A 24,854-nucleotide genomic window follows, 5' to 3' on the forward strand; every position below is an offset into this window, starting at 1 on the left:
GAATCCGCCAGGTGTGTATTGATCTGACGATCAGGTTGTGTCATATGCCCCCTAGAGGGCCTCCTGCCCACCTTATATAGGATGGGGGGCAAGATTACAAGATAGAAACCTTAACCAATATGGTATCTATTTCCTAAATCTACTTTACAATCTTATAAAACCAGGACTTTAGGCCGTTCCATAATATACAGGGAAACGTAATACCCAAGTCATGATCCGTTACATATTTCATAGATATAAGTTATCCCCTATAACCAGTCAGATAACCACGCCGTGTGGGTATGGGGTACCCATAATCTCCACAGTAGCCCCTGAGACCTTCACAGTCGAAAATATAATCTTCTCTCAAACCAGATTACTCCAAAGCCGAGTGCTTCAATCATCTTTGCCATGGTCTCCCTAGTACTTTTATCGACTAGATGCACCTAATAGGTGTAGCCCCTGACTATGTGGATAGTTGAACAAACTAAACATATAGTCAAGGAGTAAATAATCCAACCAACTGAGTGGTTTTGATAATTGTAGTCAACCGAGTGAATTAATATTAATATATAGCATATGCGGTGTGAATCCTTGAATAATATGATCCAAGTGATATACCGACTGCTTTGCAGAATATGATGCGTGCAACCTAAAGTTGACAACATCGTTGAAAATTCACATAGCAAAATAGCTATAAAGAAGAGCTTGATGTTGTGAATAAAGAAATTTCCAAAGTATTGGGCATACACCATGCGCACACTGCTTTAACAGATGTGCTTAAGTCCCTAAAAGACACATGGTTTCACCACACCTGGAAATATATGGCATATGTGGTGTAACATCCGAGTAAATAAACTCATAAGGATTTACAACCATCTGGAAAATGACCAAAATATATAATCAGCCGTAGCCATAATATTGGTCAATAAAAATGCACACTTATATGGCAAAAAGCAATGATATTGTATCCAATCAATTGCTTGATAAACCCAAACAGCGCCATGACTATATAAAAAAGTCAGCGGGGCAGCTATATAAAGCTTTACCGTTTGACACCTTTTAAGATGCATTGTACCAACTCCTAAAAAGTTGAGTAACTGCGGTATAAAAGGATTTTAAGGTATTGGGCACTTGATCACGCGCACTTTGGCCCAAGCAAAAAGTGCCTAAGTCCCTAAAAGAACGTGACAGGCCACACCTGAAAATATGGGCTGTAGACATATTAGGCCTAGGCCAAAAAATATGCCTTCGACACCATTTAAAGGATGACGCATGTAACATGCTCCCGAGTAATAAATCTTCCGGGTGATATAGACCAAGTGTAGCTCATATGAATAGCTTCTGATCTGAGTGATTATCCATTATGGGATACTCCCAAATAGATATAATAATTGAATCCCAACTGGCGCAAGTATTCGGTTGATAACCCTTACGGGGAATAATAAATAGTCCAGTATTTGAGCATAGAAAATAGACCCATGATCATGAATTCATGTTGCATGTATCCAGAACAAGTCCAAATTGAAGGTATGCTACTTGTGTTTGAGCTAGTAAGCCCCTGAGCATATAGCTTATCCTTCTGTCGTAGTCACAATTGTCCATTGATGGTAGCTGACGTAGTTAGCATAGAGACAAGACGACCAATATAGAGATAATATTGTCCACCAGAGGTGGCAAAAATATTGGTGGTAGTGAAGATAGTGATACCAATCAAAAGTGATGAAGTTGCACAGCCGTAGAGGCAAAGAAACCAGTCAGCAGCAGTCAGGTCAGCCAGCAACGAAGATGAAGGCACCCAGCGATAAAGTTGTATAACCATGGCAGCGAAATAATCAGTCGTTGACAGACGAGGCAGCTGGTGAAGAAGATGAGGATGCCCACTAGTGGCGACATAATAAGCCATCCGTGAAGACGAGAATACTAGTCGGTGGTGACGAAAGCAAGCCGACGGTGAAGATGTAGACACGCATCAAAGGCGATGACGAAATCCACCAATCATGAAGATGAAGAAAATAGTAGCCGACGACAAACGCAACCGACAGTAATGATGATAAGCAGCAATAGAGATGATCAAATATGATGACGAAGTTGTCCATCAATAGTAGTAGAGTGGGCTATGTTGAAGAGGCTTGATAGGATATTGATGAAGATGACGATGTCGGTGATCCAGTCAATAGCGGTGTAACAGCTGATGATAATGACGAAGATGTTCATCAGCGTTTGCATAGTAGGTCAACCATGAAGGCAAAATAATAAGTCGGCAATGACGGAAGCAGCCAGAGGCGAAGACGTAGTCACCCATTAGCAACGGCAGAGATGTCAGGGCCAATGAAATAGAGGTGCTGGTGATGATGTCAGTGACAATAATCCATCAAACTGTTGAAAAGATATCAAAGCTCGAGTAATTTCCTTGATGTGAGCATGTGCATAACGAAGACTGATGCAACGCTTCTTGATTTACGAAGATGACTGCAGAACTTAGTGTTATAGCTGTTGTAGATGCTTCACTTGGAGGAAAGTAGATGCTGTTGTCCAACTCGTCTAAACTGAGCTGATTGGTTGATAACTCCAAACTCCCAAACATGTAGATTAAATCTTGAACTTGATACTTTAATTATGGCAGCGTCCAGAAACCAAAATTGCCGGTGAAATAGTTGGAGTTGCTGAAGTAGAATGTCTGCTCCGAAGCAAAGATGAAGATAATGACTCCTAGAGTTGACTCGTTGGCTGATTAATTGATTTCTTCAGCTTGTCGAATTTTGAGAGTCTTGTATTTGTGTAGCCCCCGACTCTTTGGTTAGTTGGAAAGCAACTGAACATAGAGTCGAGAACTGTAGCTTCTTGTCGTGGAGTAGCCATCACTTGAGTGAAGATGTGTGTTGAAGATGTCCGAGTAGAAATCTTGATAATTGGAGAACCACTTGTTGTAGTAGAATAACACGGCATTATATTTGTTGACGCATGCCGAGATGTCGAGGTTCTTGTAGACGTCATGGTCGGTGAAGTAGCAAAGCTTGCGAAGTAGAGGCAATAGAGTTTGCCAGTGCCGAAGATAATAAAGATGAAGCCGCTCCATCATGGTGACAAAGTTGCATAGCCGTGATGAAGTGAACACGAGTCGGCAGCAACAGAAGCAAACCGGTAGCGAAGACGCGTAGTTGTGAAGATAAAAACACTAGTCGGCGGCGGCATAACCAGTCGGCGATGGAAGAAGTAGAATGATGACGAAAACGAAGACGTCTTTGAACAGCAGCAAAATAGGCCAGCCGTGAAAGTGAAGACACCATGGGCGGCAGCGAAGGCAAACCGGCGATGACAATGACGCCAGTCAATGATGACGAAGACGCGCAGCCATGGAGGCGAACAAACCAGTCGGCGTCAGATAAGACGCCCAACAATGAAGACGATGACGTCCATCAGTAATGGTAGCGGTATAAACCAGCCGTAGAGGCGAGAGCAGTAGTCAGCAGCAAACCAGACGACCGACGGTGAAGACGATAAGGCCAATCAACAGTATCAGAATCATGCAGCCATGGGAGTGAAGAAACCAGTCGGCAACAGACGCAGACAGCATGCGTTGAAGATGATGACGCCTATTAGCGGTGGTAGCGACGTGGCCAGCCGTGAAGACGATAGCACCAGTTGGCGTCATACGAGGCGGCCGGTCGGTGAACATGTAGACGCCCAACAACGGCGGTATAATAGGCCAGCCGTGTGTAACACCCTGAAAATTCGACGACAAAAATGTAAACTCTAAAAATACGGATTTTCAAAAACTTTTTAAATTAATTGCATCATGCCGATCTTATTCGCCTATTTTATTTGGATTTGATCTCGAAGTTTATTAATCGTGAGTAAAGAATAGTTAATTAGGAGCAAACCTTAAAAAAAACAAAAACAAAAAGGTAAAATAAATGTAAATTAAAATAAAGATTAGGTGTGGATAGGAATAAATAAAATATTATCGCGACCATATTTGGATCAATTAAATTTAAATACGATGGAATAAGAATTAACGCTAATTAAAAATTCAAATAAATTATATAAAAATAAAATATGAGTAATATTAATCTAGGGTGAATTCATTAGTTAAGATAACACAAATATTGAGTAAAATGCATATATGCAAAATTAGGAATTGTGGAATCAAATTCATATGGAAAATACACTAAAATCGGGTTAATTAGAAAACGGCACTGTTCATTGCACCTAAAGTGTTCGACCAAGTCCCCTAGCCCTAACCCTGCCCCGCTGCCGCGCCGACGCCGCCCCGAGCCCCGTGCCGCCGCTGCCGGCCGTCGCCATCGCGCCCGGCCGCCTCAAGCGCCGTGCCGCCGTCGTGTCGCCGCTGCCGCGCCGCGGCAACGTCGCCGTCGCTGCCTCGCGCCGCGCGCCGCCGCGGTTGAATCGCCGTTCCACGCCCGCGCGCCGTGAAGCTGCCACATCGCCGCCTTGCGCCCCGAGCTGCCGCGCCGTCCCGTCGCCGCGCCGCCGTCTCATCGCTGTCGCATCGCCGCCTCGCGCCTCGCGCCCACGCCTCGCGTCTCGCGCGCCGCCTCGAGCCCCGCGCTGCTGCGTGCCACTCGCCCCTCGTGCCGCTGGCCGCAGTCGTCGGCGGCCGTCGCCGTCGCCGCTCGTCCGCCTGCCGCCGCTGCTACCGCGCCGCACCGCCCGTTCCATCGCCGCGCGCCGTCGCCGTTCGCCCGTCGCGTCGCCGCTGCCGCGCCATCGCCATCGCGCGTCGCATCACCTGCCGCGCCGCGCCCCCGAGCCCCGTGCCGCCGCTGCTGCCGCGCCGCTGCCGCTCCTCGCGCCCCGCGCCCTACCGCGCCGCGTCGTCGTCACATCGCCGCGTCGAGCCCCGCGCCGCGCCAACCCGCCGACGCCATGAGGCCGCCGCCCCTCTCCTCCTCCCCTCTCTACAAATACCCTCCCTCTCTCCATTTTCCCCCACCCCATCTCACCCTTCCTCCCCTCTTCCCTCTCCACCGCGCCGCCGTTCCCGTGCCGCCGCGCCGCCGCTCTCGTACCACCGCGCCGCCGTTCCCGTGCTGCCGCGCCGCCGTTCCCGTGCCGCTGCTCCCGCGCCACCGTGCGCCACCGTCGCCGCCGCCGTCGTCGCCGCTGCCGCCGCTGGTGAGCCGCCCTCCTTCCCCTTGCGTCCACCGCCGCCACGGCTCAGGTGGGAGAGAGAGCCGAGAGAGAGAGGGAGAGGAAAAGAGAGGCCGGCAGAGAAAAGGAAAAGAGAGGAAGAGAGAAAAGAAAGAAAAAGAGAAAGAGAGAAAAGAAAGAAAAAGAAAAGAAAAGAAAAGAGAAAAGGGAGAAAAAGGAAAAGGAAAAATAAATAGAAAATTTGGAAGAAAATTAGGGAGGTTAATAGTTTAGAAAATTTAAAATAATTAGAATTTAATTATAGAATAATCATGGTCGTAGAATTGCAAAATTTAATTATTCTTGGTAATTTCTAAAAGAAATCAATTCGTAGTAGTGATTTAGATATAATTAACAATTAGATGAATCTTTATGGACTATTATAGATCATTTTTTTTAAAATAATCTCTATAAGTAATCGATTCGCGGTAGAAATTCGGATTCGGATTTAATCGCTAGGAATTTTAGACGTATATTATATTTAATTGTTTAGTCATAGACTAAATTAAAACGTATAATATTATAAGATAATTTTAGGGTTCCGTCCGACATTTAGCTCACGATAGAAATTTCTAACCTATTATATGGATATAATGTTCGGGTAGATTAAGTTAAAAACTTACGATAACAAAATATTTATACCCGCAAAATAGTTTAGGATATTAAAAATCGAAATTAGGTTTGCCCTAGTTTGCGAATAGTAAAGTTAATATAAAAGAATCAACTTTCGCATTCGATTTCCACTTGGATTTATTTGGATTTTTATTTGAATTCTAACCGAATTCAAATCGTTTCTTCGCACGTAATTTTAGAGCCTGAGGGAGTTGCGGATCCAAGCGAGGATCAAGACCCGCAAGACTTTGAGCAAGGCAAGTCATCACTATTCCTTGAACATGTTGATCCCAATTGCGAAATTGTTTTGTTTACAAATAAAATTGCATGCAATGATGAAAATCCCACTTGTGATTATGCCATGCCTTGATTATTGTTTACCCTTAAATCTTTGTAACCATGTTTACGTATGAGTCCATAGTCAACTATGACAAATGCTTAGGAATGCTATTCTAGAATCATGCATACTTATATTTGTCAAATGCTATATGCTTGGGCAATTACCTTTGGGAAGGTAATTGAGATGCGGCATGTGGAGACATGAGCGCCACATTGCCATGATATTGAGGACATGATTTGTGAAAGGAGAAATAAACTTAATAACTGTTTTCGACTAGGGCGGACGGAGGATTTGGGTGGTATCTGGAAAAGGCTAGTACCGTCCCCGGTCAATTAAGGACCGAGCCATGAAGTTAAGCATGAAACGACCCCCGTACAACCGCACTTCTCGTATGGGTATAGACCTAGCGGATTAGATAGCCAAGCGGAGGCAGTATCCCTGCATAGATGGTTCACCCCTGAGTGAGGCAGGTGCGCTACGGTGGGACAGCCGTTGAGGTAGGGCCGAGAGGCGTGCCCTACATCGGTGTCGCCATTGGTAGGACTGCCATGAGTGTGTGTGAGAGAGAACTTAACTTGAACCATAATTTAATATGTGTGTGAGACTTCTCTTTCCCGGGAGCGCCAGAACTCCTCTCACTGCTAGAAACATGGACGCCTTGAGTGCATGAGGATTTAAGTTCATGGAGCGGGTACTGCCAATGTGAGGTTATCGAAAAGCTTTGCCGTAACGCGTCTCATGTGTTGGAACAAGGCTCATGTGTTGGGCAGTCGCAGAGTGCGGGTAAAGTGTACATCCACTGCAGTGTGAGTAAACCAAATCTATTCGAATAGCCGTGCTCACGGTTATCGAGCACCGGGACATGTATTACACTTGGCTAGACTCTATATCCTTAATTGTGTGGGATGGGATATTGCATGATGATTTCTATGCTGATAGAGCCACTTCCTGAGAGGCGGGAATGTGAACGTCCTCAGAAAACCATGACGACTCAATGGTGGGAAGCTATCCTTGGGATCACAATGTGGTAGACAGAACCGTCATTGTTTAATATGAACACTGGTACTAAAATTTGATCAGTCTGTGCTAGGTCTTAGGCTTGTGAAAAGAATTACAAAACTTACTTTGCGCAAAAGAACCATAGCCATCCTTTGAATACCCCTGTCATGTGCATTATTGCTGTGGTGGCTTGCTGAGTACGGTTGGTACTCACCCTTGCAAATATAAAATTAATCAGAAGCGGGAGATGAAGCTTCGGAGGATCCCTATGCCAACTACCAGGAGGGAGGTGAAGACGATGGCGCTCAGTAGGTCTTAGTTACGGTCGTTGCCTGTGGCAATGGCGTGTCGCTGCCTTAACTCCGCCGCCATACCTACTTCTGTTTTTGGAATGTATTCTGGACCGCTTGGTCCGATGATTTAAGACTGTGCCTGCGGGCTTATGATGTAATAATTCATACTAGACTCTCGTGTATGTGCACTTGATATTTCAGCCATGAGTTCGTGTATACCAGACTACTTGATCCAGGGAAATGGTACTGTTTACACGATTGATTCCTGTTATACAAACGGGGGTCCACACCGTGCAGGTGGAGACACCAGTCGGCGGTGAAGACGTAGAGGCCCAACAACGGTGGTATGACCAACCAACCGTATAGGCGAAAACACCAGTCGGCGATGGACGAGGCGGCCGGTCGTTGAAGACATAGACGCTCAACAACGGTGGTGTGACCAACCAACCGTATAGGTGAAGACACCAGTCGGCGGCGGACGAGACGGTCGGTCGGTGAAGACAACGGCGCCCAACAACGGCGGCATAATATGCCAGCCGTGCAGGCGGAGACACCAGTCGGTGGCGGCGAAGGCAAGCCGGTGGTGATGTTCTAACTGATCCATTCCTAGAGCGTAAGAGATAAGCTTAAAGCCATGAATCCCTTTTATGAATATCTGGATCTGGATCCTGCAGAACAAACATATGGAATGAGTAGTATCTGATGTAAATATAATACTCGAAGATATAATTCATGTATTTTAAAATGTTTATAAATATATATTTCTCCTCTTGTCAATTTTGATTTCCCCGAGCTGATGACTCATTACGTTTAAACACTCTGTCCGACTAGTCATAGCCCCCAAGCACCGGGAGTCGGCCTAGGCACTTCCCAAACATGCATATGAGTGACATGAGTTCGTCATTAATGGAACAAAGCTTCACGAATCGGAATTTACTACTCAGGTACTTTTGCAATTGTTAAGAGAAGAAAATAAATTATCTTATCTCTATGCTTTTGATTTCTTCCGAGTAATACTTAGCACCTTGCGTTACTCGGTCTATCCAACGAGCCCCCGGGTGCTAGGAATCGGCCCAAATGCAACTATCCATGACAAACCAAACGGAAAGCATAGGAAGATAGAACTCCATAACTCGATAGGCACTTTTGTACTCAGATTATATCGCAAGCAATCAAAATAAATATTATGAAAATTGTTTAAAAAATATGATATAATATCTGTAGCCCCCGACTCACTAGTCAACGGCGAACCAGTTGATGTAGTGAGGCAGAGGAAGAGCAAAATATCATATAAAGAATAAATGATGACTTAACTTTGCAATATTCCCCTTGATGACGGCAGAGGTGGCCGATGTGGAAACGAGGTCGTCCATCAATAACAATGAAGACACCAGTCGGCGGCGAGGAAGGCGGTCGACGGTGAAAGCGAAGATGCCCACCAACGGCGGCATAATAGACCAGCCGTGTAGACAAGGACACCAGTCGGCGGCAGCAAAGGCAAGCCGGTCGGTGAAGACGTGGACGCCCATAAACGGTGGTGTGGCCAACCAACCATATAGGCGAGGACACCAGTCGGCGGCGACAGAGGTAGGCCGGCGGTGAAGTCGTAGACGCCCAACAACAGCGGCATAATAGGCCAGCTGTGTAGGCAGAGACACCAGTCGGCGGCAGCAAAGGCAAGCCGGTCGGTGAAGACGTGGACATCCATGAATGGTGGTGAGGACGTAGACGCCCAACAATGGCGGCATAGTAGGCCAGCTGTGCAGGCGGAAACACCAATCAGTTGCGGCGAAGGCTAGCCGGTCGGTGAAGACGTAGACGCCCAACAACGGCGGCATAATAGGCCAGCCGTGGAGGCGGAGACACCAGTCGGCGGCGACGGAGGCAGACCGCAATGAAGTCGTAGACGCCCAACAACGGCAGCATAAGTGGCCAGCCGTGGAGGCGGAGACACCGGTCGGTGGCCAAGGCAAACCGGTCGGTGAAGTCGTAGATGCCCAACAACAGCGGCATAATAGGCCAGCTGTGCAGGCGAAGACACCAATCAGCAGCGGCATCATCCGACGTGTTCTGTAGAGACCGTGGCAAATTTGGCGGTGGCTCCAACAATACATGTAAAGAGACAAAAATAATCTCTAGTTAGTATCAAGAAAATTAATCCTGTGGATGTATATTTGCATATATGCAGCACGCATATGTTATTTGGTTGGCCGATTGATCTCCTGTAGCATGGACATTATATGCATCCACACAATCAGATTATTAGACCGATCTTCTGCCATGCGTGCATATAGGTCGCGGGTCCGAGTCCGGATCGAATTAGACTCGGGCAACGAGGTGCATGCAAAATAATAAACCACAGATCAAACTGAGATTGGTAGTAGAAACAAATAAAAAGTGCAGATGATTATGGGTATTAATCAATGCATGTATGTATGTATGTATGCCATCTGCTTTCTGCTTCTTTATATGCTGTGACACCATCAGGAGTCTGTGGCAATTGGAGTATTTCACGTGTGGCTTCCACATTACGTCTCCTATACGTATCCGATGGCTTGCTTGATAGTCTCCCAGCACGATGAGTCGTGCACAGGCGGTCGGCGGATCTCATCGACCTCCAGTACGCGTATTCGAACAAAATATCGGAGGGTAAATCAATATATGATTAGAAATCAGTCTAATATAAAATATTGAAACGACAAACTAGGGATTAGAATCGTAGTTCTAATTGAGATTGTCCTCGACCGAAAAAGATGTCGGCGAGTTCTGAAATTGTTTCCATCGCCCTAATTGACGGAAATCTCGACGCACCCCTACCTGGCGCACCAACTGTCTAAACATGAATTCGATAATAATAAAAGGGATAGTGCACGAGACCTAAAAAAAGTAGATGGATGCGGAGACAAAGGATTTAGACAGGTTCAGGCCCTCTCAATGAGAGGTAATACCCTACTCTTGTTTGGGGATTTGAATCCGTCGGGTGTGTATTGATCTGACGATCAGGTTGTGTCATATGCCCCCTAGAGGGCCTCCTGCCCACCTTATATAGGATGGGGGGCAGGATTACAATATAGAAACCTTAACCAATACGGTATCTGTTTCCTAAATCTACTTTACAATCTTATCAAATCAGGACTTTAGGCCGTTCCATAATATACAGGGAAACGTAATACCCAAGTCATGATCCGTTACATATTTCATAGCTATAAGTTATCCCCTATAACCAGTCGGATAACCACGCCGTGTGGGTATGGGATACCCATAATCTCCACACGAATCAGCAGAAAGTGCCGGTGTAATTAGCTAATTAACCAATCGAAACAGATCGCTGCTGTTTTAATTGTATGAACCAGTGTGATCGTTGCGCATGTGGTTTGCACGCGCGGGCGCGTGGCTTGCGAGTACATGACGATGTACTGAACAAAAGCGAGCGCGCGGGTGGCGAGACACGCGAGGCCAGGTGCAACATACCAAACGGGATCATCGGTCGGGCTGAAATTAAAGGAAAGTCACGCTAAACGTGGCACGTGCGAACAAACAGGACGGGAAACGCGTGGAACAGGAAATTGGAATCGGACAAGGCGATGTGTCAAAGGCCTGACAAAAACACCTCGAATTTTTATAAAACCAAATTAAAAACCGACTCAAACACAGATCTAAATAAATTAAATCCAAAATAAATAATACACAATTAGGCCCATAATTAGAAGGACGTTGTGGCTGGCCTGTTAAGTGCGTTGGGCCCATGTGGCAGGCCACGGCCCAAGTCGGTACAGGTGTGCTAAGAGTCATCGAATTCGACTGAACGGTTAGGATCGCTCGTGATTTAGATAAAGCTTGTTCCTCGTCCACAGCCTTTTCGGCCGCAAGTTCCGCCTCCCCTTCGTCCTCTCCTTCCTCTTCGCCGTCATGGTCTTCGGCGTTATCTTCCTCATCGGCGTCAAAGTCGGACGAGGCGGGGGCCCACCTTCACTTGCCCGCGCATACGCTTCCTGGACGTCCTCTCGTCCCCATCAGCCTTGAAGGGTTTTGCCCGGGGTGGAAGATCACCATCATACACCCGATTCGCCCAACCGGCCGCCTGCCGCGTGAGCAGTTGGCTGTACTCAGTGACCGACACATCGCCGATCATACTACGGGCTTCGGTGTTGGCTTGAGCAAGAGTCAGCACTGCGAAAACAAAACGTGTCAAAACATCAGGCGTCGAACAGATAAAAAAAGGGGCGGCGAAACACAAGTGCATTTAGAGAAAATCTGCTATTGTTTGCTAAAGACTTGTCTGTGTTATATTATTTTCATAAGAAAACATATAGCAAATCTTCTCTTATCACATATTTTATACTTATTACTCTTTTGCTTTAGGTTGCTGAAGTTTCTGTAGAGATTAGGATGAAAAATGCTAGGAACAGAAAGTTTTCAACCTGCTTCCATATTTTTTTCAAACTCAAAACGAAATTATGACATCAGCCACTAAATTATTGCATATTTTTTTCATGATTGAGTCTTGTCGTTCGTTTTTCTTTCCTTTCCCTCGTCGTTTTTTTTATAATCTTATATCTGACGTTCGCCCTCTTCGTCCCCTCTATTTTTTGAACTAGATTCTTGTGGCCCATTGTTCGACGGAGCGAACCATGCGGGCTCGCCTTGACGGATTCAAGAACTGGCTTCGAGCCAAGGATGACGAACTGGGCCGCAAGAGCTTGGAGATCGAGGGCCTCGTTAACACCCTCAAAGAAACGAAGGCTGAAAATAAGCGGCTCCAAGCCGAGCTAGAGAAGGGGAGCGAGGCGAAGGCCGAGATCGAACGACTGAAGGCTGAGCTCCAAAAGGAGAAGGATCAATCCGCCGCCTTGACTGAGTACTATAACCTTACTGAGCCGAAGATGGAGGCTCTTCGCCAGAAGGCCCTCAAGGCAGAGGCGAGCGCTGAAAAAGAGGCGGAACGGTTCACGCAAGGGATGGTGAAAGCCACCGAGTCCACCAAAACCGCGTGCCGTACGCTTCGCCTTGCCCTCAATGATATGGGGGAGGAGGTACAAGGAGTCCCTAGAGAAGATGCCTCCGTCTTTGACTTCTCGGAGTGGACTCAGCAGGCCGGCGGGGCGGTCTCGGATTGCGCCACCGCGTACGGCGATTGCTGTGCGCATGTGTCGGCGGCCTTCACCACGGGCTTGCTGCAGCAGTTCGGGTGCGAACACGTCGCCGAATTCCCTAACTTTGCGAAGGGGGATTGGGAGGTCAGCTGTCAAGATGTTTCCCTCGCGCTTCGTGCCTGGCGCAAGCAGTTCTGGCAAAAGGACGGCCGATCCACTGCCAAGGCGCATCTGCTTGAACAATTGGCGAAGGCAGAGGCGGCAAACCAGGGTGAAGAGGCAGCGGCCGGAGAGGGTGGAGGAGATGCCCAAGATCACCCAGAGGTGTGAGGCCCTCCGCCCGCTCTTTAGATTTTGTAGTTTTCTTTTGGCATTTGCCGTGGAGGGCGAATAATGTAAATTTGGCCAATGGCCCTCCCTCTTTCGTATTGTAGCCGAATAAAACGGCCTTTCTACAAATAGATCATAAATCTCTACTACATAAAAAATTGAAGATGTTTCCTTTGTCCGTTTAATTAGAAAAAAGTGCAAAAAAACATATAAAAAGAAAAAAAAGGAAAGTCTAATTCGTGATAAAAAACATAAAAAAGGAAAAGAAGGAAACTCCGATTCAATGATGCGGAGTCCCAGATCGCTCCCATGCGCAGTTGCGTCCAATCCCAAGTCCGATTACATGAAAATGTAAAAGTCAAAGCCTCTTATTTCTATTTCTAAAGCCACAATTAAAATTTTCCGACAAAATTCCCTAAATTCGAAGAACCCTAATTTCGGGTAAGAACCCTAAGACTCAAAATCTAAATCAATTAAGCTAAGGGTTTGGATTACTTACCAGACTTGAAGCCCCTATGCTCACCGGAGCGGCACCGCCACACCTTCACCTTCTTGCAGTCGCATCGGGTTCACCGTGCGTGCGCGCGCGTGCGCGTCCTTCTCTCCCGCCGCTGACGAGGTCCGGGCCACTCGGCGCTCGCCGTTTGCGCGCCCGCCTCGCCGGACTACCATGTCATGGCATGGCTTGGCGGCGCCCTCAGGTGCCCCCCTCCCCTAGTCGGCGAAGCAGGATCCGCTCGGCGGTCGTCACTGCACGCGCGCACCAGCTCACCGAACCGCTGTCGCCACCTTCGCCGTCGTTCCGCTTGCTCGTCGCCGGAGAGAAAGGGATTGGGAGAACATTTGGGAGCTAGGGTTTTGCCCCTCTCTCCTCATCGGCGCTTCATCCAGCGCGTGGACGATCGGAGCCGTCCATCAGATCGTTACACAACATGAAAGCTTGTATAGAAGATTCATGTTTTTTATGGTATATTTAATTTTTAGAAAAAATATTTTTATGTGGTATATAAGAGAGGATTTGCTTAAACAAGAGATAATAGCATAAAAATAAATATCTTATGTAGTGTAGGAAAGATCATTTGCATTAAAAATAACAATAAAATATTATATTATATAGCATATAACAGATAAGTTATATCTTTTTTAAAAATATAAAAGTTAAAAAACTTGAAACTTTTATACAAATTTTCCAGGTTGTGTAAGAGATCACATAAAATTTTTCATATTTTTATGAAATTACTAATGAGATAAAACAATTATTAATCTTGTATGTTCGTAATGGTATTTGGGGTGTTTTTTGAAAGAAAACCCAACCCAATAACGTATCATAAAAAACTAATAAAGTTGTCAGCTATTATAGAAAGAGATAATATCGATGACAAATCATTAAACACTGCTATATGGTATAGAATAAATTCTCTCCTCCCTTTTTTCTCTCTCCCGGGGCTCCTCCTTCCCGGATGGCCCATGCCACGCTAGGCCCGCGCCTCGCTCGGCCTCGTGGCCTACTCGCCTCCACGCGCGTGGGCCGCCACCTCGCCCAGCCAGCCCACGCCGCTCGCCCACACGGCCTGCTCCCGCTCATCGCTTGGGCCGCTTTCTCCCTGCTGGGCCACTCTGCGGCTCCCCGCGCCTCGGCCTGGGCCGCTTCGCCCAGCCGGCCCGTTTCACACGCGCGACGCCTACGATAGCCCGCCCTGCAGCCCTGCTGCCGATTCGTAGTCTCGTAGATGCCGATTGTCGAGTCCAGCCGTAAGGAACAACCTCGCTGGTGATAATCAAATTTAGCATGTATTGTGATTTAGGTCGAAATTATAGAAGTACGGGGTTGATCAGCTATATTTGGCTAATACTACTAGTTAATTAGCTTAATTAGCATTTAACGTATAGGAATAAGGAAGAAATCGGCTGCCAAGATCAAGCTGGCAGTCATACTTGATTATCCTTAATCAAGTATAATTAATTTGCGGCAAGATTAGTATTTCTTTCTATGCAGGGTTTGCATGCATGCAGATGGCAAGTTTATTCCCTTCTTTTGATAAATTGATCCTAGTAGAAAATTTATTTCGAAACTAGTCCCTATAAAAAACTATATCTAGGAATAGGCTGTCGGCTCAGCGTCATTTTGGCGCTGATGTTGTTCCTATCAGCGCCAACGGGATCGGCGCTGACATCGCGCCAGCGTGGCGGGCGAGGCGTGACGTGGCAGGGCCTCAGCGCCAATGCACTTGGCGCTGACACCTTGTACACGCTAAATAGACTGTTGTGCAGCAATGAATTAATGGTGTCGCTAGTGGTGCAACCAGTAGTTTCTTTCCTGGTGTACGTTAGGACTAGGGTTTGAATCCCAGGTCAGCCATTTTCCTTTTTTTAAAAATCATCAATCTACGTGCGTGCATATTAAATCATCAATCTCCATTTTCGTTTTTTTGTCTTCAAATCTTCAATGTACTTTTTTTTGTTTAAATTAATTTTTATTAAAAAGAAATATCACATTTAGTACAAATTTAAAAAGTAGAAGAATGGATTAAAAAAGTTTAGAGTCAACTTTTAAAAGAAATATCACTTTTTTATAAAAAAGAAATTAGAATAATGGATTTAAAAAAACTAAGTAAAAAAAAGTTTAGTAAAAACATAAAAGGAGAGGGTTCGAACCCTGGTCACTGTAACGACCCCATTCAAGTACCTACCGCTGAGCTTAGCCAAACCTCATTGTTACTTTTGCTTTTGCTTTTACTTCTATTTAGCCAGTATAAAGGCCAGCGCCGCTGTAGACCATATTCTGATGTGATGTTGTGATCTTTTTTTCCTCCATGTATATATCTATAACTGATATAAATATTCATATTTTTTCGGTCGTCACATCTAATTTTCGTCCATACACACAATCCGATTTGGTTAGCAACAGCAATAGCGATAGAAAAAATTGCAAAAAAAAAAAAAATCAGCGGCCGCCGACACCACCATCGCCGCCGGACTGAGAAGAGTCGGATCCAAAAACAAAAACAAAATTCATCCACTCTTTGCCCCCAAAAAAATCAATCTCAACCATCACAAAATCACAACATAATCATGCAAGAACAACATACATACATCATGCCTGCCGCCGGATCCGCCCTCAGCCATTGCCACCACCGCCGACGCCACCGCCACCGCCGGAGGGAGCCGCCATTGCCGGATCAACCCGCGGTCGCCGCCACCGCCGGCGGATCCACCCACGGACACCGCCGACGCTGCCACCGCTGCCAGATCCGACGTTGGGGCCACCACCGCCGCCGGAGGGAGCCGCCACTGCCGGATCCGCCCGCGGACACCGCCACCGTCGGAGGGACGCTACCACCGCCGTCGGATCCGCCGTTGGGAGGAAGGGACAGCCGTCGAGGCCGACGGGAAGAGGGAGACGGGGAGGGACGGCCGTCGCCGCCGGCTCCGCCACACCCCGTCGTCTCCGCGCCGTGCCGGTGAGACGGGAGGGAGAGGAGGAGAAGGAGCGGCGCCGCCGGAGGGGAGAGGGGAGGAAAGCGGCGCCGCTAGAGGGGAGAGGGGAGAGGGGAGAGCCAGCGCCGATGGGGAAAGGGAGGGGGAGAGACAGCGTTGGGCGAGGGAGGCAGCCGGCAATGGGAGGGAGGATGGGGGACGGGCGGACGGCTGAGCCGATGGGGGTAGGGGAGGGTTAGGGTTAGGGTTTTGATTCATTTGGAATCGATCTGAACCGTTCCTCAAAACAAACGGCTCAGATCAATCAAGTGTTGGGCTGGCCTCCCACACTTATGGGCCGATGGAAGGCCAGCGGGTCCAACAAACGTAATTAAAGGAGGATTTTTTCGAGGAGGTAAATTAGACTTTATTTATCAAAATTAGCAATTAAGACCTGTAAATTCCAAGAAAATTTCAAAGGGTGTAATCAATATGGAGAATTTAATAAAAATTAAATCCAATTATATACCTACCTACTTAAAAAAATACCCAAATATTTTAGAAAAATTGTATTTCATTTAGTTAGAATTTAATATGTTTTAATTCAATTTTCTCTTTTTTCTTTCCGTTGCAACGCACGACCACTTTTGCTATAATTTTAAAGTGTAATTAATATTGCAGAAAAATTATATTTCATTAAATTACAATTCATTTTCTTCATATAAATAGTTCAAATCAAATTTCAGTCACCATATCATTACCCGGTGCAACGCACAGATATTTTTCTAGTGTATATATATATCAAAAACAGAGAGCATCATTAATCATTTATATGTACTAATGTACGCACGTAGATTGAACATTTGAAGAAAAAAAAAGAACGAAAAAAGCTGCCGTGATGGGGATTCGAACACTGGTGCTAGGGTACACAAGCAAATGATCATACCATTGCACCACAAGTGCATTGCTTATCCTTTTAATTACCCTGTACAGGGGGGTCAGCGCAATGTCAGCGCCAGTCCGATTGGCGCTGATAGGAATGACCTCAGCGCCAACCTCTTTGGCGCTGAGCCGACGGCCTATTTTTAGCTATAGTTTTTTTTTGTAGAGACTAAGTTTCGAAATAAGTTTTCTACGAGGACCAATTTATAAAAAAAAAAACGAAGTTTATTTGATGTTTGCACTTGCACACAATGCAGATGGGAGCCCTGCTGCCTAGCTAGCGGCCGGCAAGATTAGACCAAGGTGGGTGATGAGCTACGCGTAAACCAAGACGAACTGGGAGTCTGGGAGCTGATCAAATGCATATTTCCATGGGCATATGCGCGCTGCATGTGTTGATGAGCTGAACTTGACATATTGCCAGGCGCATGGACGCATGGTTGCTTAATTGCGGACTGGCGCAAGAGGACAAATTTAGGCTGTGTGATATGCGAACGTCGTCGAAGCAAGAAGTAGAGATTTTTTTTTTTTTTTTTGACAATGGAATAGAATATCCCGGCCTTTGCTTAAAACGAGCTACAGCCAATTATTATAAAGTTGCACTCAAAAAAGAGTGTAGTTCAACAAAACATTGAGAACACGCACTTAAAATAAAAAATAACCTATCTAAGATAAGGTGAACACGTTATTGAAGTCTATTTGTGAATCTCCAACCATAATTAGCAAAAAGTTGCATAACTGTCCTCTCAAGCCTACGGCATGCAACCTTTGTAAACTCGCCATCTTCATCACACCTTTGTAGCTGAGCCCAACACCGGAGCCAATATGTTGCCCTGAAATTTACCTGCATATATGTAATAGATGGTGATTTGTCAAAAACCAAATTATTCCTGCTCAACCACAGAGCCCAACATATTACAGAGGCTCCCACAAGTATAAGCTTACTCCTTTTCTTGTCCACCCCCAAAAGCCAACCATCAAAAATATGTGATATCCTACTAGGAGGGCATAGACCAGAAGAATACTGTATTGCTCTCCATATAAAGTTTGTATAATGGCAATTCATGAAAAGATGTTGAATATTCTCATTTTTCATTAAAAAACAACATCTTGAACTACCATTCCAATTTCGTCTTGCTAAATTGTCTTTGGTTAACACAACCCCTTTAAGTAAGTACCACATGAAGATCTTAATCTTAAGCGGCATTTTAAGCTTCCAAATCATTTTATTTCTCTCAATATAGCCATTATTAATAAAAGCAAGATACATTGACCTAACCGAGAACCTTTCATTCTGATTAAAGTTCCATCTAAAACAATCAGAAGAATGATTCAACTGGATATGTACAATAGAGGCACACAACTCATACCAAAAAATAAGATTCTGACCAACTAAAGCTCTCCTAAAAGAAACATTAAGTGGAACAGATCTCATAATACTAGCAATTGAAGAACCTTTCCTTCGGACAATAGCATATAAAGAGGGATACTTATCTTTAAAGGCTAAGTTATCTAACCATTTATCTTCCCAAAATCTAGTTGTTCCCCACTATTCACAATCCAGGAACCCATGTTTAAGAAAGTATACTTAACTTTCATGAGACCTGACAAAAATGAGAGTCACCTTGCTTCTTATCAACTTGAGTAATAGACTTATTATGAAGATATTTCCTCCTCAATAAGTCTTGCCAAACTCCTTGTTCATTAATTAACTTAAACAACCATTTGCTCAAAAGACATTTATTTTGTATTTCCAAATTATGAACCCCTAAACCACCCTGATCTTTGGGCTGGCAAATGATATCCCATCTAGTAAGTCTGTACTTTTTCTTATAATCATTTCCTTACCAAAAAAAATGAGATCTATAATAATCAATTTTTTGAAGTACCCCTTTCGGTATCTCAAAAAAGGAAATCATAAACATAGCTAAACTTGAAAGTACAGAATTAATCAACACCAATCTACCACCCACAGACATATACTTACCTTTCCAACTACTAAGTTTTTTTTTCAATTCTTTGTTCAATAACCTTCCAGTCTTTGTTACCCAGCTTTCTAAAATGCATTAGAATACCAAGATATTCGACAGGAAGAGAGCCTAACTTACAACCAAAGATATTAGAATATTGATCGTAATAATCCTTCGCTTGACCGAAGCAAAATAATTCACTTTTGTGAAAATTAATTTTAAGACCAGAGAGCTTTTCAAATATGGATAAAATCAATTTTAGATTCTTTGCTTGCTGTAAATCATGCTCTAGAAAAATGATAGTATCATCTGCATACTGCAATATAGATAAACCATCATCTACCAAATGAGGAATTACACCATTTATAGAACCAACATCTTTAGCCCTCTTAATAAGTAAAGCAAGCGTATCAGCCACTATATTAAAAAGAATTGGAGATAAAGGATCCCCTTGCCTAAGACCTTTATGGGTTTGAAAATTATTACCAATTTGATTATTAACTTTAATACCAACATGACCCCCTTGAATAAAGGAAGCTATCCACTGACACCATTTAGGGGAGAAACCTTTCATTCTTAGTGTCTGTTGAACAAAGGACCATTTGACCTTGTCATAAGCTTTTTCAAAATCAATCTTAAAGATTACACCGCTTTTATTCTTGCGATGTAATTCATGTATAGTCTCATGCAAAATAACCACACCTTACATAATATTCCTCCCCGGTATAAAAGCAGTTTGAGTAGGACTAATGACCTTCTAGGCAACACTCATAATTCTATTCGTAGCAACTTTGGTAAAAATCTTGAAACTAACATTAAGTAGACATATAGGCCTATATTGCTGAATTTTCATGGCCTCAACACACTTGGGTAGTAGAATAATTGTACCAAAGTTAAAAGAGAATAGAGGTAAAGTACCATTATGAAAATCATTAAAGAGATCCATTAAATCATGTTTAATAACATTCCAAAAAACTTGATAGAACTCAGCAGGAAATCCATCAGGACTTGGTGCTTTGTTATGTTCCATTTGGAAAATAGCCTCCTTAATCTCTTTTTCAGTAAATTGTTGCGTTAAAGCTTCGTTTTCAAAATGAGAAACTTGAGGAGGGTTTTTTATTATCAGATCTTCTTTTAATAGACTGAGATATTGCAAACGTATCATGTAGAATATGTACGTCAAAAGACCAGGGCATAGCGTATATGTATCTATAGGTATACTAGCAAAATACCCGTGCTTCGCTACAGTGTATTAAAACTAAAAATATTTATTTTTAGCCGAAGTTATTTTCACACTGTTTGGTACTTTTGCTTGATAGGAAAAGTCTTAAATGATAGGTGACGCCGCTTTTTTTTTCTTTTTTTGGGGATTATCGTTCGGTTTTTATGTTGTGATTTGTACTCCGTTCACGATTAGGATTTTGTATCATCTTTGATTTTTTTCAAGAAAAAGTGCCCGTGCGTTGCAACGGGAAGAAAAGATGAGAAAATTGAGGAGGAGTTAAGAAAGATTTACTTAATTAACTAAAATACAAATTTCCGGAATACTTGTATTTTTTAAGTAGGTAGGTGTTTAAATTAATTGAAAAGTAAAGTTAGTGTAGGAAATAAAATTGATATGGCTAGATTTAATTTTAATTAAATTCTCCATAGTTAATTACACTTTCTAGAATTTTCTTGGAATTTTCATAGCTTAATTGCTATTTTTAATAATACAAATATCATTTCAGCATTTATTTAAATAGAAATCTAAATAAAATCCTCATTACACCTGGGCCATTTTCAGCCCATGGCCACCCTCAGTCCACAGCCGAGCCGGCCCACTTTCATTCCTTATTCTCCCCTCCTCCTCGGCCCGCGGACACGCGTCGGACCCAGCAAGCAACGAAAAACTAATTACCCTCCCTATCTCCCTAACGTGTGGGCCCATCACTACAGTGTCATCCCCTACCTCCGTCAAGTTCCTCATCTTCCCGACGCCTCCTGATGTCACCGCCTTCATAAAATTCGGCCGCATCCTTTAAGATAATATGAAATTAGTTGAGGGGTTTCAATCCTTATATTCTGCTCTTTCCGTTTTCCCAAAAATCAGAGCAAATCCGCTTCGTATCTAGCTGAGAATAAAGCCCTATCCAAACCCTATTTTTCCTACTGTATTACGATGCAACCCATGTTATTTTTCCGCGCTAACTATTGGAGACGGGCAACGCACACACGCGCGAGAGGGGGAAGAGGGAATCACACGATTGATGGACGAAAATAAGTGTGACGAACGGAAATTTATGAATCTTTAAATTAGTTAAGATATGGTCGATTGGGAAGGCACCCAACATCCAACAATTGAATTATCTGCTGTTTACTTTGTTCTATTTATACCTTCTATTTCTTTGTTTTTTTGCTCAGAAAGTAATCTTTCATCGTCATGTAAGTACGATAGTTATCTTCTTTTATCTAAAAATATTCTTTACAAATGTAAATTAGTTTTTGATTCCATGAAAGTGAATTGATTGCTTTCATTAACTGGTTTTGATCTTAATTTTAAGGACTCTGTTAATTATACCGTAAGCCGTTAGGTAATCTTGTGTTGAAAAAAAAAGCGTCAATACTTCTCAACTCGAGACACCAGCACTCCATCTTCACTAATCATAAATTCACAATTCCTAATCTCTGTTGTTCGTGTAGTAGCAGCAAGAAGCAATTTCAGATATAATTGTAAATGATGTTTTAGAGAAGATTAAGTATGGTTGTCGAAGTGACAACTGCGTACGTCGAAGGATGTGGATATTCAATAGTCACTGGAAACGGTGAAGTGTATTATCTTTCTTTTATTTTTTCTGGATCCCCGTTACATGGCCCTAGGGGCCTATTTATAACCCTATTACAGGTTCCCCTATTGAGGTTTAGGTTTAACAGGGGAATTTACATGGTTGCCCTTATGAAAGGGACATTTACATGGGTATATAGTGTAATTGAAGTATATGGGCCCCTAATGGGCCGACTGGCGAACGCTGGCCCAGTGGCCCCCGGGCTTGATCGGCTGAGATGGCCTCTTGGGCCTCCTTGAAGTTGGACTTGCTACGGCGAAGTCATCCGCCTTCGCCATACACTCTTCGCCATATAGTCTTCGCCCAAGATGCCTTCAACCTTGTGGGATACCTGTGCGATTCTTCACCCTTCGCCATCTTTGCTTCATAGTCTTCGCCATGGGGGCTTTGCCTCAATAGACTCGACGTCTTGGGCTTGAACCATTCCCTGGTTGCATGGTTTCGGCAGGTCCGGTCGAAGGGTTTCATGACATACCGCCAACAAGCCCCTCACGGGTAATAGTGAGATAGGAGCTTCGGCCGAGACCGTGCAAACCATGTGGTATGGTATGAGGCGCCCCCTTTGGACCGACGCTCCTGCCAAAACCTATTCTGGAGTCCTGCAGAGAAAGTGTGCATTGTGTGTACGTGTACTTTTATGGTTAGTAACGTTTTCTAGGTTTCGCGTGTTGCGAACGGCGAAACCATTTTTAATTTTCTCTAGGCCGAAATGAACAGTGATGGGCTTTCCCTTTGTGGGCTTATCACTGTGTGGCTCTCGATGGGAATTTACCGTTTCGCCTACCCTTGTGACACGTGGCGGCTTACGATTGGGTGGGGAGACGAACCGTCGCCTGGGTGGGCTATATATTTCCCCCTTCCCCTTTTTCACCGCCGCACTCTCGTCATTTTCACTGCGAGCGCTCTCTCTTTCTCCATTCTTTCCTTTCACGACGCCCTTTGATTTCCTAGATCTTTCGCTCATTCTCCCTTTTCGCCACCGCGCACACCTTTCACCATGGCTCCTTGCAAGCCGAACACAGCTTCCGCGACAGGCCCTAATCCCGGCCGAATCGGCGACGACACCACCGCCTTTCTAGGGGCTTCGCTTGTGAACGACGACGAGCTGGCAAAGCTTGTCAGCGCCGGCCTGCTGGTGGAGGGGAAGGCCTTCGCTCCGGGAAAGGCCGTGGTGCCGAAACCCAGCGACAACCAGACGATGGTATTTGCCGTGTTTTTTGAGGCGGGGCTTCGGTTTCCATGCAACGTTTTGTTGCCGCAGATCCTTCGCCTTTTCCAGGTGGAGCTTCCCCAGCTGAGCCATTGGCACTTGTCCGAGTCGCCATCTTCGACTGGGCGTGCTGGCCCGCCAGGTTCGAACCGAGCGCCGAGCTTTTCAGCGCCGTGTTCTATGGCACCGTGAACTCGAAGACAGTGGTCACCCCAGCCGGGACAAAGAAAACGACGTTTGGGAGCATGAACTTTAATGTTCGCCCCGAGCGCTCCGATCTATGGCCGGTGAACGCCGCCATGTCGAAGTGGGATCGCCATTAGATGGCGAAGTGGTTCTACCACCCCATCCCCTTCGAGGCCGGTTCCGACGCGGCAAAGGCCCTCCGTTGGCGGCGCAGGGCAATTTCGCCGAACAGGAAGCCCAAGGTCGCCATCGATGGCACCATGGAGGCTCGGTTCACCCTGCTTCGCAAGGTCTGCTCTCGGCTTAGCTACCGCGATCTGGTGGAGGAATTTTGCATGCTTTGGATTTTCCCCCTCTCCCAATCATGGCAAGTTGTGGTGAATGAAGACGAGGAAGTTGACGGCTTGTCGAAGCTTGGAGATGGAGGGCCTCGCCAATACCCTCAAGGAGGCGAAGGCTGAGAATAAGCGGCTCCAAGCTAAATTAGAGAAGGGGAGCGAGGCGAAGGCTGAGATCGAGTGCCTCAAGGCTGAGCTCAAAAAGGGGCAAGCACATTCTACCGCTCTGACCGATTACTACAATCTCATCGAGTCGAAGATTTAGGCTCTTCGCCTAGAGGTCAGCAAAGCGGAGGCGAACGCCGAGAAGGAGTCGTAGCGGTTTGCACGGGAGATAGCGAAAGCCACCGAGTCCGCCAAAACCATGTGTCGTACGCTTCGCCTTGCCCTTACCGACATGGGGGCGAGGGTATGAGGTGTCCCCGGCAAAGACGCTTCCGCCTTTGAGTTCTCAGAGTGGACTCAGCAGACTGGCGGTGCGGTTTCGGACTGTGCCACCACGTATGGCGATTGCTGTGCACGCGTGTCGGCCGCCTTTACCATGGGCCTGCTGCAGCTGTTCGGGTGCGAGCACATCGCCGAGTTCCCCAACTTCGCGAAGGGGGACTAGGAGGTCAATGCTCAGGACTTTTCGCCCGCGCTTCGTGCTTGGCATAAACAATTCTGGCAGAAGGACGGTCGATCCACTACTAAGGCGCGCCTGCTCGAGCATCTGGCGAAGGCAGAGGCGGCGGACCAGGGCGAAGAGCCGGCAGCCGAGGAGGGCGGAGGCGATGCCGAAGATCACCCAGAGGTGTGAGGCCCTCTGTCCGCTCTTTAGATTTTGTAGTTTTTTTTTTGGCGTTCGCTATGGAAGGCTGTCACGCCCAGAAATTTACTAGTAATTTCCAAACTTATTTGTGCATTAAATCTTCGTCCAGGAATCAGCCGAGGTACACAAACTGACAATTTAATATATAGATTCATCATAATAATAACGTTACGTACTTACAAAAGAAAAGAGAAAACAACAGCGGAATTACGGTCTAGCGAAGCTCCGGCTCCACTCCCACAGGCAGCTCAACTGGGGTATAAGCCAAACGTCTTCTCCATCGCAACTTGTCTTCAACTGAGGTTTGATTGATTATTGCAAGGTGAGTACATGGAATATTTCGCAAGCCACACAG

At 45.4% G+C, this 24,854-nt stretch overlaps 1 protein-coding gene across 4 annotated transcripts; it reads right to left on the bottom strand.

Annotated features, from left to right (window-relative positions):
• Nucleotides 1-7,566: 7,566 nt before the first annotated feature.
• Nucleotides 7,567-16,446, bottom strand: LOC127782925 (uncharacterized). 4 transcript variants are annotated; one of them, XM_052310205.1, is made up of 3 exons: nucleotides 15,894-16,446; nucleotides 8,692-9,447; nucleotides 7,567-8,045 (listed from the first exon to the last, which is right to left on the bottom strand). In XM_052310205.1, the coding sequence occupies exons 1-3, from the start codon at nucleotides 15,896-15,898 to the stop codon at nucleotides 7,799-7,801; spliced, it is 1,008 nt and encodes a 335-aa protein (XP_052166165.1). In that variant the 5' UTR covers nucleotides 15,899-16,446; the 3' UTR covers nucleotides 7,567-7,798. The 4 variants fall into 4 exon arrangements, 1 of the variants encoding a protein (XP_052166165.1); XR_008019237.1 differs by lacking the exons at nucleotides 7,567-8,045; nucleotides 8,692-9,447 and adding exons at nucleotides 9,468-11,547; nucleotides 13,300-14,568; XR_008019235.1 differs by lacking the exons at nucleotides 7,567-8,045; nucleotides 8,692-9,447 and adding an exon at nucleotides 9,468-11,547.
• Between the last annotated feature and the right edge of the window lie 8,408 nt (nucleotides 16,447-24,854).

The sequence above is a fragment of the Oryza glaberrima genome, chromosome 8, assembly GCF_000147395.1.
Source record: "Oryza glaberrima chromosome 8, OglaRS2, whole genome shotgun sequence".
NCBI classification, from domain to species: domain Eukaryota; kingdom Viridiplantae; phylum Streptophyta; class Magnoliopsida; order Poales; family Poaceae; genus Oryza; species Oryza glaberrima.

Coding starts and splice junctions, on each gene's coding strand:
- LOC127782925 (XM_052310205.1), bottom strand. Junction 8,046..8,691: donor ATCAAGGGGAATATTGCAAA/GTTAAGTCATCA, acceptor TTTGTTCTGCAG/GATCCAGATCCAGATATTCA.